The sequence below is a fragment of the Scyliorhinus canicula genome, chromosome 3 (assembly GCF_902713615.1).
Source record: "Scyliorhinus canicula chromosome 3, sScyCan1.1, whole genome shotgun sequence".
Classification (NCBI taxonomy): Eukaryota; Metazoa; Chordata; class Chondrichthyes; order Carcharhiniformes; family Scyliorhinidae; genus Scyliorhinus; species Scyliorhinus canicula.
This window is the reverse complement of record NC_052148.1, coordinates 1,608,270-1,622,593: the sequence shown is the minus strand read 5'-3', so window position 1 is coordinate 1,622,593 and position 14,324 is coordinate 1,608,270. Positions and strand designations below refer to the sequence as shown.

At 50.7% G+C, this 14,324-nt stretch overlaps 1 protein-coding gene across 1 annotated transcript in view; it reads left to right on the top strand.

The window, feature by feature from the left end:
* LOC119963785 (disintegrin and metalloproteinase domain-containing protein 12-like) overlaps nt 1-14,111 on the top strand; it is a 247,970-nt gene extending 233,859 nt beyond the window's left edge. Inside the window, exon 14 of the mRNA XM_038793069.1 lies at nt 13,765-14,111. Within this exon, the coding sequence (XP_038648997.1) occupies nt 13,765-14,079 (315 nt within the window). The 3' untranslated portion in view covers nt 14,080-14,111. The remainder of the gene's footprint in view (nt 1-13,764) is intronic.
* Nucleotides 14,112-14,324: the final 213 nt, after the last annotated feature.

Here is a 14,324-nt window from a genome sequence, read left to right as displayed (position 1 = left end):
GACCCAGACCCCCGAGAGCACCCTATCACTCGCCCCCTTACTGGGGAGCAGGGGAAACCCCTCCACCTGCCGCCTAGCAAATGCCTTCACTTGTAAATATCTGAACATGTTTCCCGGGGGGAGCTCAAACTTCTCCTCCAGCCCTCCCAGGCTCGCAAACCTCCCCTCTATAAACAGGTCCTTCAGCTGCCGTATGCCCACCCTGTACCAGCTCTGAAATCCCCCGTCGATGTTCCCCGGGATGAATCTATGGTTCCCTCTTATTGGCGCCGCCAACAGACCTCCCATTTCACCCCTATGTCGCCTCCACTGCCCCCATATCTTGAGGGTGGCCGCCACCACCGGGCTCGTGGTGTACCTCGTGGGGGGGAGCGGCCATGGTGCCGTTACTAGGGCCCCCAGGCTTGTGTTGCCACAGGACGCCCTCTCCATTCGTTTCCAAGCTGCCCCCTCCCCTTCCATCATCCACTTGCGCACCATTGACACATTTGCCGCCCAGTAGTACCCCGAGAGATTGGGCAGTGCCAGCCCTCCACTGTCCCTACTCCGCTCCAAAAAGACCCTCCTCACCCTTGGGGTGCCATGCGCCCACACGTAGCTCATGATGCTACTCGTCACCTTTTTGAAGAAGGCCCTAGGGAGGAAGATGGGCAAGCACTGAAATAAAAACAAGAACCTTGGGAGGACCGTCATTTTGATTGACTGCACCCTCCCCGCCAGCGACAACGGTACCATGTCCCACCTCTTAAACTCCTCCTCCATCTGTTCCACCAGCCTGGAAAAGTTCAACTTGTGGAGGGTCCCCCAGTTCCTTGCCACCTGCACCCCTAAGTACCTAAAGCTCTTTCCTGCTCGCTTGAAGGGGAGTCTCCCAATACCCTCTCCCTGGTCCCCCGGGTGTATCACAAAAACCTCGCTTTTGCCCAAATTTAATTTGTACCCCGAAAAGTCCCCAAACTCTGCTAATAGTTCCATTATCTCCGGCATTCCCCCTTCTGGGTCTGCCACGTACAGCAGTAGATCATCCGCATACAGCGATACTCGATGTTCCTCCCCTCCCCTAGTCAGTCCTCTCCACCCCCCTGAACCCCTCAGTGCCATCGCCAACGGTTCAATCGCCAGTGCGAAAAGTAGGGGGGATAGGGGACATCCCTGCCTGGTCCCTCGGTGGAGCCCGAAATACTCCGACCTCCTCCCGTTTGTCACTACACTCGCCGTCGGGGCCGAGTAGAGCAACTTCACCCACTTAATAAACCCTTCCCCAAACCCAAACCGTTTCAACGTCTCCCACAGGTACTCCCACTCTACCCTATCGAATGCCTTCTCCGCGTCCAGCGCTACCACTATCTCAGCCTCCCCCTCCACTGCCGGCATCATAATTACATTCAGCAATCTCCGCACGTTCGTGTTGAGCTGCCGCCCCTTCACGAACCCCGTCTGGTCCTCATGGATTACCCCTGGCACACAATCCTCTATTCTAGCTGCCAGGATCTTTGCCAGCAACTTGGCATCCACGTTCAGAAGCGAGATAGGCCTGTAGGACCCGCACTGCACGGGGTCTTTATCCCGCTTCAATATCAGGGAGATCAGAGCCTGCGACATTGTCGGGGGCAGAACCCCCCCCCTCTCGCGCCTCATTAAAGGCTCGTACCAGTACCGGTCCCACCAAGTCCACATTTTTCTTATAGAATTCCACCGGGAACCCATCTGGCCCCGGCGCCTTCCCCGCTTGCATCTGACCTATTCCCTTGACTAGCTCCTCTAGCCCTATTGGCGCCCCCAGCCCTTCTACCAGCCCCTCCTGGACCCTTGGGAACCTCAATTTGTTTAGGAAGTCCTCCATTCCCCCTCTCCTTGTCGGCGGCTCAGACCGATACAACTCCTTGTAAAAATCCCTGAAGACCCCGTTCACTTCTTGCCCCTTCTGCACTACCTTCCCGCCCCTCTCCTTCACTCCCCCAATCTCCCTAGCCGCATCTCGTTTGCGAAGCTGGTGTGCCAGCATCCTGCTCGCCTTTTCCCCATACTCATAGACCGCGCCCTGTGCCCTTCTCCACTGCGTCTCTGCCTTCCTGGTGGTCAGCAGGTCGAACTTGACCTGCAGGCTGCGCCGTTCTTCCAGCAGCCCCTCCTCTGGTGCCTCCGCATATCTCCTATCCACTTCCAATAGCTCCCCCACCAGCCTCTCCCTCTCCTGCCTCTCCTTTCTTTCTCTATGCGCCCTTATGGAGATCAGCTCTCCCCTGATCACTGCCTTCAGGGCCTCCCAGACCATCCCCACCTGCACCTCACCCGTGTCATTCAAGTCCAGATAGCTCTCAATGCTCTTCCGGACCCTTTTACACACCTCGTCGTCCGCTAACAGCCCCACATCCAGCCGCCACAGCGGGCGCTGGTCCCGCGCCTCCCCCATTTCCACATCCACCCAATGCGGTGCATGATCAGAGATCGCAATGGCCGAGTACTCAGCTTCCCGTACCCTCGGGATCAGCCCCCTGCTCAACACGAAGAAATCGATTCTGGAGTACACTCTATGGACGTGGGAGAAAAAGGAATACTCCCTCGCCCTCGGCCTACCAAACCTCCATGGGTCTACTCCTCCCATCTGCTCCATGTACCCCCTCAGCACTTCTGCCGCTGCCGGCCTCCTATTGGTCCTTGCGCTCGATCTGTCTAGCCCGGGGTCCAGCACTGTGTTAAAGTCCCCCCCCATGATCAAGCCCCCTGCCTCCAGTCCCGGAATGAGGCCCAATAGGCGCCTCATAAAACCCGCGTCATCCCAGTTCGGGGCATATACGTTGACCATCACCACTTTCTCCCCCTGCAGCTTACCCTTCACCATCACATACCTACCCTCCTTATCCGCCACCACCTCCTCCGCCACGAACGACACCCTCTTTCCCACCAGAATCGCCACCCCCCGGTTCTTTGCGTCCAATCCAGAGTGGAACACCTGTCCCACCCACCCCCTTCTCAGGCGAACCTGGTCCACTACCTTCAAATGGGTCTCCTGTAACATTGCTACATCAGCCTTCAGTCCCTTCAGGTGTGAGAATACCCTTGATCTCTTGACCGGCCCATTCAACCCCCTCACGTTCCAAGTGATCAGCCGGGTCGCGGGACGACCCGCCCCCTTCCCCTGCCGATTAGCCATGTCCTGTTCCCTGCTCGCCCCGGGTCGACCCTCCCCTTCTGACCCGCTCCCCATGGCGATGTCCCCCTCCCCCCACCTCTCCAGTCCTCCACTTCCCGTTTCTGGTCTTTTCAGCAGCAACCCGGTGTCCCTCCCTAACCCCCCTCCCCCCCCCCCCCAGGCTAGGACCCCTCCTAGCCGCGATGTACCCTCCATCGTACTCCCGTAAGTCAGCTGGTTCACGCTGACCCGGCTGCTCCTGCCCCACTCCGACTTCCCCCGGCTCGGGGGGGGGCCTCCCCCCCCCTTGCCACTCCTCCCTGGCCCCGCTCCAGCGCGGGAAAGGTCGCCATTGCTAGCCACGCCCCGCACTCCTCCCCTCCCCCCTCCTCTGCCCCGCGCGCGGGAAAACAGAGGAAAGCCCGCGCTTTCGCCCTGCCACACCCCACCCCGCCATCTTCAGTTCCACCCCCGTCCCCGTCCATGCCTGTAAAAGAACCCCCCCTAGGAGCCCATATCCCCGATCTGCTCTCCCCCCCGTCCCACCTCCCCAACTTAACATTATAAATAACAGATAAATAACAAATAACAATGTACTTAACAGTCGCCCTCTACCAAACAGCATAAATAACCATAAATAACCATGAATAACCACAATAACAATAACTAAGGGAAGTTGGCAAAGGGGGAAAAAACATCAGAAGAAAAACCACAGCAAGAGTTCAAAATCCAAACCAAGAATTCAGCTGAAAGTACCCGAGCGGCTACGGCCGCCAAGTATCCCCTGGGTCTAATTCGAGTCCAGTTTCTCTTCCTGTACAAAGGCCCACGCCTCCTCTGGGGACTCAAATTAGTGGTGTTGGTTCCTGTAGGTGACCCACAAGCGCGCTGGCTGCAGCATTCCGAACCTGATCCGTTTTGCATGTAGCACCGCCTTCGTCCGGTTGTACCGGGCCCGCCGCTTTGCCACCTCCGCACTCCAGTCCTGGTAGACCCTCACCGTCGAATTCTCCCACTTGCTGCTCCTTTCCCTCTTGGCCCACTCCAGCACTCTCTCACGATCGCTGAGTCGCTGGAACCGCACCAGCACCGCCCTCGGGGGCTCATTTGCTCTTGGCCTCCTAGCCATGACCCTGTAGGCCTCTTCCAGCTCCAGGGGCGAAGGGACGGCCCCTGCCCCCATCAGGGAGCTCAGCATTTCTGCTACATATCCCGGGAGGTCTGACCCCTCCAGGCCTTCTGCCAGGCCCAAGATCCTCAGGTTCTTCCGCCTCATTCGGGTATCCAGCTCCTCAAAACGGCTCTGCCATTTCAGGTGGAGTGCCTCGTGCACCTCTACCTTTCCCACGAGGACCGTGGCCTCCTCCTCCCTCACAGTCATCTCCTGTTGCAGCTCCCGAATCGACGCCTCTTGGGTCGCCTGGGCTCCCATCAGCCTGGTGGTTGTCGCATTCATTGACTCCAAGAGCTCCATTTTCAGCTCCGTAAAGAAGCGCAGGAGAGCGGCCTGCTGCTCCTCCGCCCATTTCCTCCATTCCTCGGGTGCTCCACCGGCCGCCATTTTGGTCTTCTTCCCCCGCTTTTTTTTGGGAGCTGCTGTTGCTTTCTTTACCACCCCACTCCGGGTACCGACCATAAAGTTGGTCTGGTTCTCTTCAGGGAGCCTTCCCCCACCGGGATTTGTCCTTACAGCGCCGTTGGGGCCCTCCAATCGGCCCGAAAACACCTTTGTAGCAGGAGCAGCCAAACGTGCGACTTAGCTGGTCATAGCCGCAACCGGAAGTCCAATGTGGTTGACTATTGACTGCTTCCTCAAGGGTAATTAGGGATGGGCAATAAATGCTGACCCAGCCAGCGATGCCTGCATCCCATGAACAAATAAAAAAAACTTGTAAAACCTGGACTTGATTTTGGAATGCAAACTGTTGATGGAAAGCAGTGTTATGAAAGAAGATTTTAAAGCTGTATTTTGGAGTGGAGTTTTGAAACTATGTGACAATCATCTGGGGGAATTTTGAGGAGAAATCCACACACACTCACTTGGGTTCAGAGCAGATTTCGTGTTTGGCCACAGCCAGCTTAATAATAATCAGAATCGCTTATTGTCACAAGTAGGCTTCAATGAAGTTACTGTGAAAAGCCCCTAGTCGCCACATTCTGGCGCCTGTTTGGGGAGGCCGGTACAGGAATTGAACCCGTGCTGCTGGCCTTGCTTTGCATTACAAGGCAGCTGTTTAGCCCACTGTGCTAAACCAGCCCCTAGGCTTGTGGGTTTAAAGGAACTTTGTGTTACTGAAACCGTTGTATCTTAAGATATACTTTGCAATCTGTGTTAATCTGAAAGTCTGTGTTTATTTGTTAAGCTAAGTGGGGAGTAAAGGAGTATTATTTCATTGTTCAATTTTTTTATATTCAATAAAAAGTTTTTTTTCTTGTTATTTACTCTAATTTGTGGACCAGAAGGACGTGGAGGCTTTGGAGAGAGTACAGAAAAGGTTTACCAGGATGTTGCCTGGTATGGAGGGTATTAGCTATGAGGAGAGATTGAATAAACTGGGTTTGTTCTCCCCAGAGAGACGGAGGCTGAGGGGCGGCCTGATTGAAGTTTATAACATTATTCAGGGTATAGAGAGGGTGAACAGTAGGAGGCTTTTTCCCAGGGCGGAAATGACAATTACAAAGGGGGCACAGGTTCAAGGCGAGGGGGGGAAGGTTCAGTGGAGATGGGCAGGGGAAGATTTTTACACAGAGGGTATAGTGCTGAAGCAAAGTGGAAGATTATGTCTGTTAGTAATATAAAAGTAGGCAAAGTGGCTCCGATCACAGTGGAGTTAGTGGTAAACGGTGTTAAGGGTGGAAGTGGGGACTGGGGCCTCAGTCACAGTGGTGGGGAGAAGACCCACAATCAATAAACAAAACTGGTTCGAGGTCAAATGTTGACTACGTTAGACAAGAGTTATACCTACCATCAGCTGGAGCTGGACAATGCCTCAAAGGAATATGTGACCGTAAACACCCATAAGGGGTTGTACTTTTTGGAATTTAATCAGCCTGTGCTATATTCTAAAGAATCAAGGAGAGTTACTGCAACGCTTATTGGGTGTTGTTGTGTACTTGGATGAAGCATTAGTAACAGGACTTAGAGAAGGAGAACACTTGTTGAATTTGGAAGAAGTATTAAGTTAACAGATGGAGTCAATTCTTAAAGTTATGACACCTACAAAATTGGAAAATATGGATTGTCATCCAGAACTATTATTTGTGATATATAAACAATATTGCAGAAAATGTCAGGCGGATGATAAGTAAGTTTGCAGATGACCTGAAGATTGGCCGGGTAGTTGACAGTGATGAAGGTCTCACGTTACAGGTCACTGGAGACAGATGCAGAGGCTCCTGTGTCACCTCCATCTTAATTTCTGTCCATTAATCTCCACTGCAGCATAAATAGGCCCCGCACGCACCTCGCTCAAATTGAACACGTTATAGCAGCACATCCTGCTCTGTGCTTTCCAGGTGATGCGTAGCAAAAAACAAAGAACAATATAGCACAGGAACAGGCCCTTCGGCCCTCCAAGCCTGTACTGGTCATGATACCACCCATGGCCAAAGCCTCTCAGCACTTCCTTGTGCCGTATCTCTCCATACGCATCCAATCCATGTGTTTATCAAGATGCCTTTTGAATGTTGTTAATGTATCTGCTTCCACAACCTCCCCAGGCAGCGTGTTCCAGGCACTCACTGTGTAAAAAACCTGCCTCGCATATCTCCTCTAAACTTTGCCCCATGGACCTTATATCTATGCCTCCTGGCAAACTGAGGCTTCTTTGAATTTCAAATTCCCTGCCCAGGTTTGACTTGCTCTGAGCACTCTTGAACCTTTCAGCCAAACGTCCCTTTTTGTTGCAATTGTGACACAGTTTCCTTGACCTTGCAATGATTGGCACAGTGTATGCCACATTCCACTGCATTTGCCTTTTTGTTTACTGGCTCTTTTCTTGATGTGTTGCACCTGCCTGTGCCCACTATGTGCCTTTTGAATATCCTTTGCATTGTTGGCAGCCACCTCCATGCCCTAAAAAGCTTCGAGAGCCTTCTTGAAATTGTGTGGCTTCCCCCAACAAACGATACAGTGTGCTGAGTTCATTAATGCCACAAACCAATCTGTCCTGCAGCATATCCTCTAACACTGCCTTTACCTCCCAGTGCTGGAGCATATCCTCTAACACTGCCTTTACCTCCCAGTGCTGGAGCATATCCTCTAACACTGCCTTTACCTCCCAGTGCTGCAGCATATCCTCTAACACTGCCTTTACCTCCCAGTCCTGCAGCATATCCTCTAACACTGCCTTTACCTCCCAGTGCTGGAGCATATCCTCTAACACTGCCTTTACCTCCCAGTGCTGGAGCATATCCTCTAACACTGCCTTACCTCCCAGTGCTGCAGCATATCCTCTAACACTGCCTTTACCTCCCAGTCCTGCAGCATATCCTCTAACACTGCCTTTACCTCCCAGTGCTGCAGCATATCCTCTAACACTGCCTTTACCTCCCAGTGCTGGAGCATATCCTCTAACACTGCCTTTACCTCCCAGTCCTGCAGCATATCCTCTAACACTGCCTTTACCTCCCAGTGCTGCAGCATATCCTCTAACACTGCCTTTACCTCCCAGTGCTGCAGCATATCCTCTAACACTGCCTTTACCTCCTAGTCCTGCACCATATCCTCTGACACTGCCTTTACCTCCCAGTGCTGGAGCATATCCTCTAACACTGCCTTTACCTCCCAGTGCTGCAGCATATCCTCTAACACTGCCTTTACCTCCCAGTGCTGCAGCATATCCTCTAACACTGCCTTTACCTCCCAGTGCTGGAGCATATCCTCTAACACTGCCTTTACCTCCCAGTCCTGCAGCATTTCCTCTCACACTGCCTTTACCTCCCAGTGCTGGAGCATATCCTCTAACACTGCCTTAACCTCCCAGTGCTGCAGCATATCCTCTAACACTGCCTTTACCTCCCAGTCCTGCAGCATATCCTCTAACACTGCCTTTACCTCCCAGTCCTGCAGCATATCCTCTAACACTGCCTTTACCTCCCAGTGCTGCAGCATATCCTCTAACACTGCCTTTACCTCCCAGTGCTGCAGCATATCCTCTAACACTGCCTTTACCTCCCAGTCCTGCAGCATATCCTCTAACACTGCCTTTACCTCCCAGTGCTGCAGCATATCCTCTAACACTGCCTTTACCTCCCAGTGCTGCAGCATATCCTCTAACACTGCCTTTACCTCCCAGTGCTGCAGCATATCCTCTAACACTGCCTTTACCTCCCAGTCCTGCAGCATATCCTCTAACACTGCCTTTACCTCCCAGTGCTGGACCATATCCTCTAACACTGCCTTTACCTCCCAGTCCTGCAGCATATCCTCTAACACTGCCTTTACCTCCCAGTGCTGCAGCATATCCTCTAACACTGCCTTTACCTCCCAGTGCTGCAGCATATCCTCTAACACTGCCTTTACCTCCCAGTGCTGCAGCATATCCTCTAACACTGCCTTTACCTCCCAGTCCTGCAGCATATCCTCTAACACTGCCTTTACCTCCCAGTGCTGGAGCATATCCTCTAACACTGCCTTTACCTCCCAGTGCTGCAGCATATCCTCTAACACTGCCTTTACCTCCCAGTGCTGCAGCATATCCTCTAACACTGCCTTTACCTCCCAGTGCTGGAGCATATCCTCTAACACTGCCTTTACCTCCCAGTGCTGCAGCATATCCTCTAACACTGCCTTTACCTCCCAGTGCTGCAGCATATCCTCTAACACTGCCTTTACCTCCCAGTGCTGGACCATATCCTCTAACACTGCCTTTACCTCCCAGTCCTGCAGCATATCCTCTCACACTGCCTTTACCTCCCAGTGCTGGACATATCCTCTAACACTGCCTTTACCTCCCAGTGCTGGAGCATATCCTCTAACACTGCCTTTACCTCCCAGTCCTGCAGCATATCCTCTAACACTGCCTTTACCTCCCAGTGCTGGAGCATATCCTCTAACACTGCCTTTACCTCCCAGTGCTGGAGCATATCCTCTAACACTGCCTTTACCTCCCAGTCCTGCAGCATATCCTCTAACACTGCCTTTACCTCCCAGTGCTGCAGCATATCCTCTCACACTGCCTTTACCTCCCAGTGCTGGACATATCCTCTAACACTGCCTTTACCTCCCAGTGCTGGAGCATATCCTCTAACACTGCCTTTACCTCCCAGTCCTGCAGCATATCCTCTAACACTGCCTTTACCTCCCAGTGCTGCAGCATATCCTCTAACACTGCCTTTACCTCCCAGTGCTGGAGCATATCCTCTAACACTGCCTTTACCTCCCAGTGCTGCAGCATATCCTCTAACACTGCCTTTACCTCCCAGTCCTGCAGCATATCCTCTAACACTGCCTTTACCTCCCAGTCCTGCAGCATATCCTCTAACACTGCCTTTACCTCCCAGTGCTGCAGCATATCCTCTAACACTGCCTTTACCTCCCAGTGCTGCAGCATATCCTCTAACACTGCCTTTACCTCCCAGTCCTGCAGCATATCCTCTAACACTGCCTTTACCTCCCAGTGCTGGACATATCCTCTAACACTGCCTTTACCTCCCAGTGCTGGACCATATCCTCTAACACTGCCTTTACCTCCCAGTCCTGCAGCATATCCTCTGACACTGCCTTTACCTCCCAGTGCTGGAGCATATCCTCTAACACTGCCTTTACCTCCCAGTGCTGCAGCATATCCTCTAACACTGCATTTACCTCCCAGTCCTGCAGCATATCCTCTAACACTGCCTTTATCCCCCAGTCCTGCAGCATATCCTCTAACACTCCCTTTACCTCCCAGTGCTGCAGCATATCCTCTAACACTGCCTTTACCTCCCAGTGCTGCAGCATATCCTCTAACACTGCCTTTACCTCCCAGTCCTGCAGCGTATCCTCTAACACTGCCTTTACCTCCCAGTGCTGGAGCATATCCTCTAACACTGCCTTTACCTCCCAGTGCTGCAGCATATCCTCTAACACTGCCTTTACCTCCCAGTGCTGCAGCATATCCTCTAACACTGCCTTTACCTCCCAGTGCTGGAGCATATCCTCTAACACTGCCTTACCTCCCAGTCCTGCAGCATATCCTCTAACACTGCCTTTACCTCCCAGTGCTGCAGCATATCCTCTAACACTGCCTTTACCTCCCAGTGCTGCAGCATATCCTCTAACACTGCCTTTACCTCCCAGTCCTGCAGCATATCCTCTAACACTGCCTTTACCTCCCAGTGCTGCAGCATATCCTCTAACACTGCCTTTACCTCCCAGTCCTGCAGCATATCCTCTAACACTGCCTTTACCTCCCAGTGCTGCAGCATATCCTCTAACACTGCCTTTACCTCCCAGTGCTGCAGCATATCCTCTAACACTGCCTTTACCTCCCAGTGCTGCAGCATATCCTCTAACACTGCCTTTACCTCCCAGTGCTGGACCATATCCTCTAATACTGCCTTTACCTCCCAGTCCTGCAGCATATCCTCTCACACTGCCTTTACCTCCCAGTGCTGGACATATCCTCTAACACTGCCTTTACCTCCCAGTGCTGGAGCATATCCTCTAACACTGCCTTTACCTCCCAGTCCTGCAGCATACCCTCTAACACTGCCTTTACCTCCCAGTCCTGCAGCATATCCTCTAACACTGCCTTTACCTCCCAGTGCTGGACATATCCTCTAACACTGCCTTTACCTCCCAGTGCTGCAGCATATCCTCTAACACTGCCTTTACCTCCCAGTCCTGCAGCATATCCTCTAACACTGCCTTTACCTCCCAGTCCTGCAGCATATCCTCTAACACTGCCTTTACCTCCCAGTGCTGGAGCATATCCTCTAACACTGCCTTTACCTCCCAGTGCTGCAGCATATCCTCTAACACTGCCTTTACCTCCCAGTCCAGCAGCATATCCTCTAACACTGCCTTTACCTCCCAGTGCTGCAGCATATCCTCTAACACTGCCTTTACCTCCCAGTGCTGCAGCATATCCTCTAACACTGCCTTTACCTCCCAGTGCTGCAGCATATCCTCTAACACTGCCTTTACCTCCCAGTGCTGCAGCATACCCTCTAACACTGCCTTTACCTCCCAGTCCTGCAGCATATCCTCTAACACTGCCTTTACCTCCCAGTGCTGCAGCATATCCTCTAACACTGCCTTTACCTCCCAGTGCTGGACCATATCCTCTAATACTGCCTTTACCTCCCAGTCCTGCAGCATATCCTCTCACACTGCCTTTACCTCCCAGTGCTGGACATATCCTCTAACACTGCCTTTACCTCCCAGTGCTGGACCATATCCTCTAACACTGCCTTTACCTCCCAGTCCTGCAGCATATCCTCTAACACTGCCTTTACCTCCCAGTGCTGCAGCATATCCTCTAACACTGCCTTTACCTCCCAGTGCTGGAGCATATCCTCTAACACTGCCTTTACCTCCCAGTGCTGGAGCATATCCTCTAACACTGCCTTTACCTCCCAGTCCTGCAGCATATCCTCTAACACTGCCTTTACCTCCCAGTGCTGCAGCATATCCTCTAACACTGCCTTTACCTCCCAGTCCTGCAGCATATCCTCTAACACTGCCTTTACCTCCCAGTGCTGCAGCATATCCTCTAACACTGCCTTTACCTCCCAGTGCTGCAGCATATCCTCTAACACTGCCTTTACCTCCCAGTGCTGCAGCATATCCTCTAACACTGCCTTTACCTCCCAGTCCAGCAGCATATCCTCTAACACTGCCTTTACCTCCCAGTGCTGCAGCATATCCTCTAACACTGCCTTTACCTCCCAGTGCTGCAGCATATCCTCTAACACTGCCTTTACCTCCCAGTCCAGCAGCATATCCTCTAACACTGCCTTTACCTCCCAGTCCTGCAGCATATCCTCTAACACTGCCTTTACCTCCCAGTCCTGCACCATATCCTCTGACACTGCCTTTAACTCCCAGTGCTCAGAGAGTTGATGCAGTTCAGCCACAAAAGCAGCTGCACACTGTCTGCCTTTCCAAAATGACGATGGCACTTCAAACATTGGACAATCACTGAAGGCTTAGGATGGTGATGATTCTGAACGAATGAACTAATTCTTAAATGAAATGTTCCCCGCTTTACGTGGTGTTAAATTCCTCATTAACTTGTAAGTCTTTGCCCCTCATATACTCAGGAAAATTGAATGGTTTTTAGCCTCATCTGCGTTTCCATTTGCTCGGAAAAATTGTCCCAACTTTTCTACATAATCAGTCCAGATATCATGCCCCTCCACAAACTCACTAATAGTCATGAACACAGCCATTGCCTCCGGCCATGATGCCAACTAGTTACACTGTACAAAGCATTTATCGCCATGCTACACCTCAAATTGTTTTCTTGTCATTTTTAATCCTTGTCACCAGACTTGACCACAAGAAAGGTAGTCAAACACATTGTAAAAGTTAAATCTTCTGTACTTCAGAAAAACTTTGAGGTGGTAATACAGTTTGGGTTCAGACACCAGCAATAGCTAAACACAAATATAAACAAGCTACTTGTGGCTAAATTGAAAACCTGTGCAAGTCAACTGCAATGATATCACGCCGCATACTCCCTATGTTACAGACAGCCATATATGTACATAATCTCACTGACTGTATAAAACCCAATGAGTAATGAGATATATCTCACTCAGTAAAATAAATATCGGATGGTCAAATAATGCTCACTAACTGAACAACAGCCATTAGATGATCAGATATAATATCTCGCCAACTGAATTGGACCCAGCTTGTTATCTGAGTCACCCCCATTAATGGTCAGACATTGCTCACTAACTGATACAATTCCCGTACCAGCCTCCCCGGACAGGCGCCGGAATGTGGCGACTAGGGGCTTTTCACAGTAACTTCATTGAAGCCTACTCGTGACAATAAGCAATTTTCATTCATTTCACAATGGAAATGAGATACAGCTTGCTAACCAGCAGAGATATTGACCAGACATTGCTCACTAACTGATACAATGGAAGATGAGATACAGCTTGCTAACCAGCAGAGATATTGACCAGACATTGCTCACTAACTGATACAATGGAAGATGAGATACAGCTTGCTAACCAGCAGAGATATTGACCAGACACTGCTCACTAACTGATACAATGGAAGATGAGATACAGCTTGCTAACCAGCAGAGATATTGACCAGACATTGCTCACTAACTGATACAATGGAAGATGAGATACAGCTTGCTAACCAGCAGAGATATTGACCAGACACTGCTCACTAACTGATACAATGGAAGATGAGATACAGCTTGCTAACCAGCAGAAAAATTGTAACAAAATTAGTTTGTGTTGACGCTCAGTTTAATTTTTATTATTTCTGAAGACTGTTAGAACTGTAACTTGTCATTTTATAATGTGAAAAAGTAGTGAGCGTTTAGAATTGTGGATGTGACAATGTTGTAGCTGTGGTGGTGTACAGTGCTGTAATCAGACATTGCCATTTATTGACAATACAAATGAATGTTATTGATTTATGGCCAAGATTCCAACATGTTCTTTTCAATTTGCAGTTTGTAAAACCAAACCGAGTCTGCAGGAAACCCATTGGCGAGTGTGATTTTGCAGAATACTGCACAGGCTCATCCTCACATTGTCCAGTAAACGTGTTCAAGAAAAATTTTCATCCTTGTGGAAATGCAACTTCATATTGTTATAACGGTGCATGTCAGACACTGCACACTCAGTGCCAGGATATATGGGGACCAAGTGAGTACACAGCACACGGAAAGACAGCAGTGACAGATCTGCTTTGGGGATTTTGCTTTTCTTCTTCCAAATCTTTTTCTTCTCTTCCATTTACTGTGTTGCTCGATTTTGTGCTGTAAGACTTTGGAAATCTTTGCACCCTCGAAGGCAGGAACTGCCTTAGCAGCAGGACTGTGTTGTCAATCCACTTTATTGAGAACAATCAGAACTTACTTATCAAGTTCTCAAATAAATTATTTCAAAAAGGTACAATGTGGAACATACTCTCATATGTGAAACTTGGACAGCAGAGACACAGAATGGTATCTGTCACTGCTTTGATCTTATTGTCTTTGAGTCTCTATCCCTTGTCATGTCTATTTTT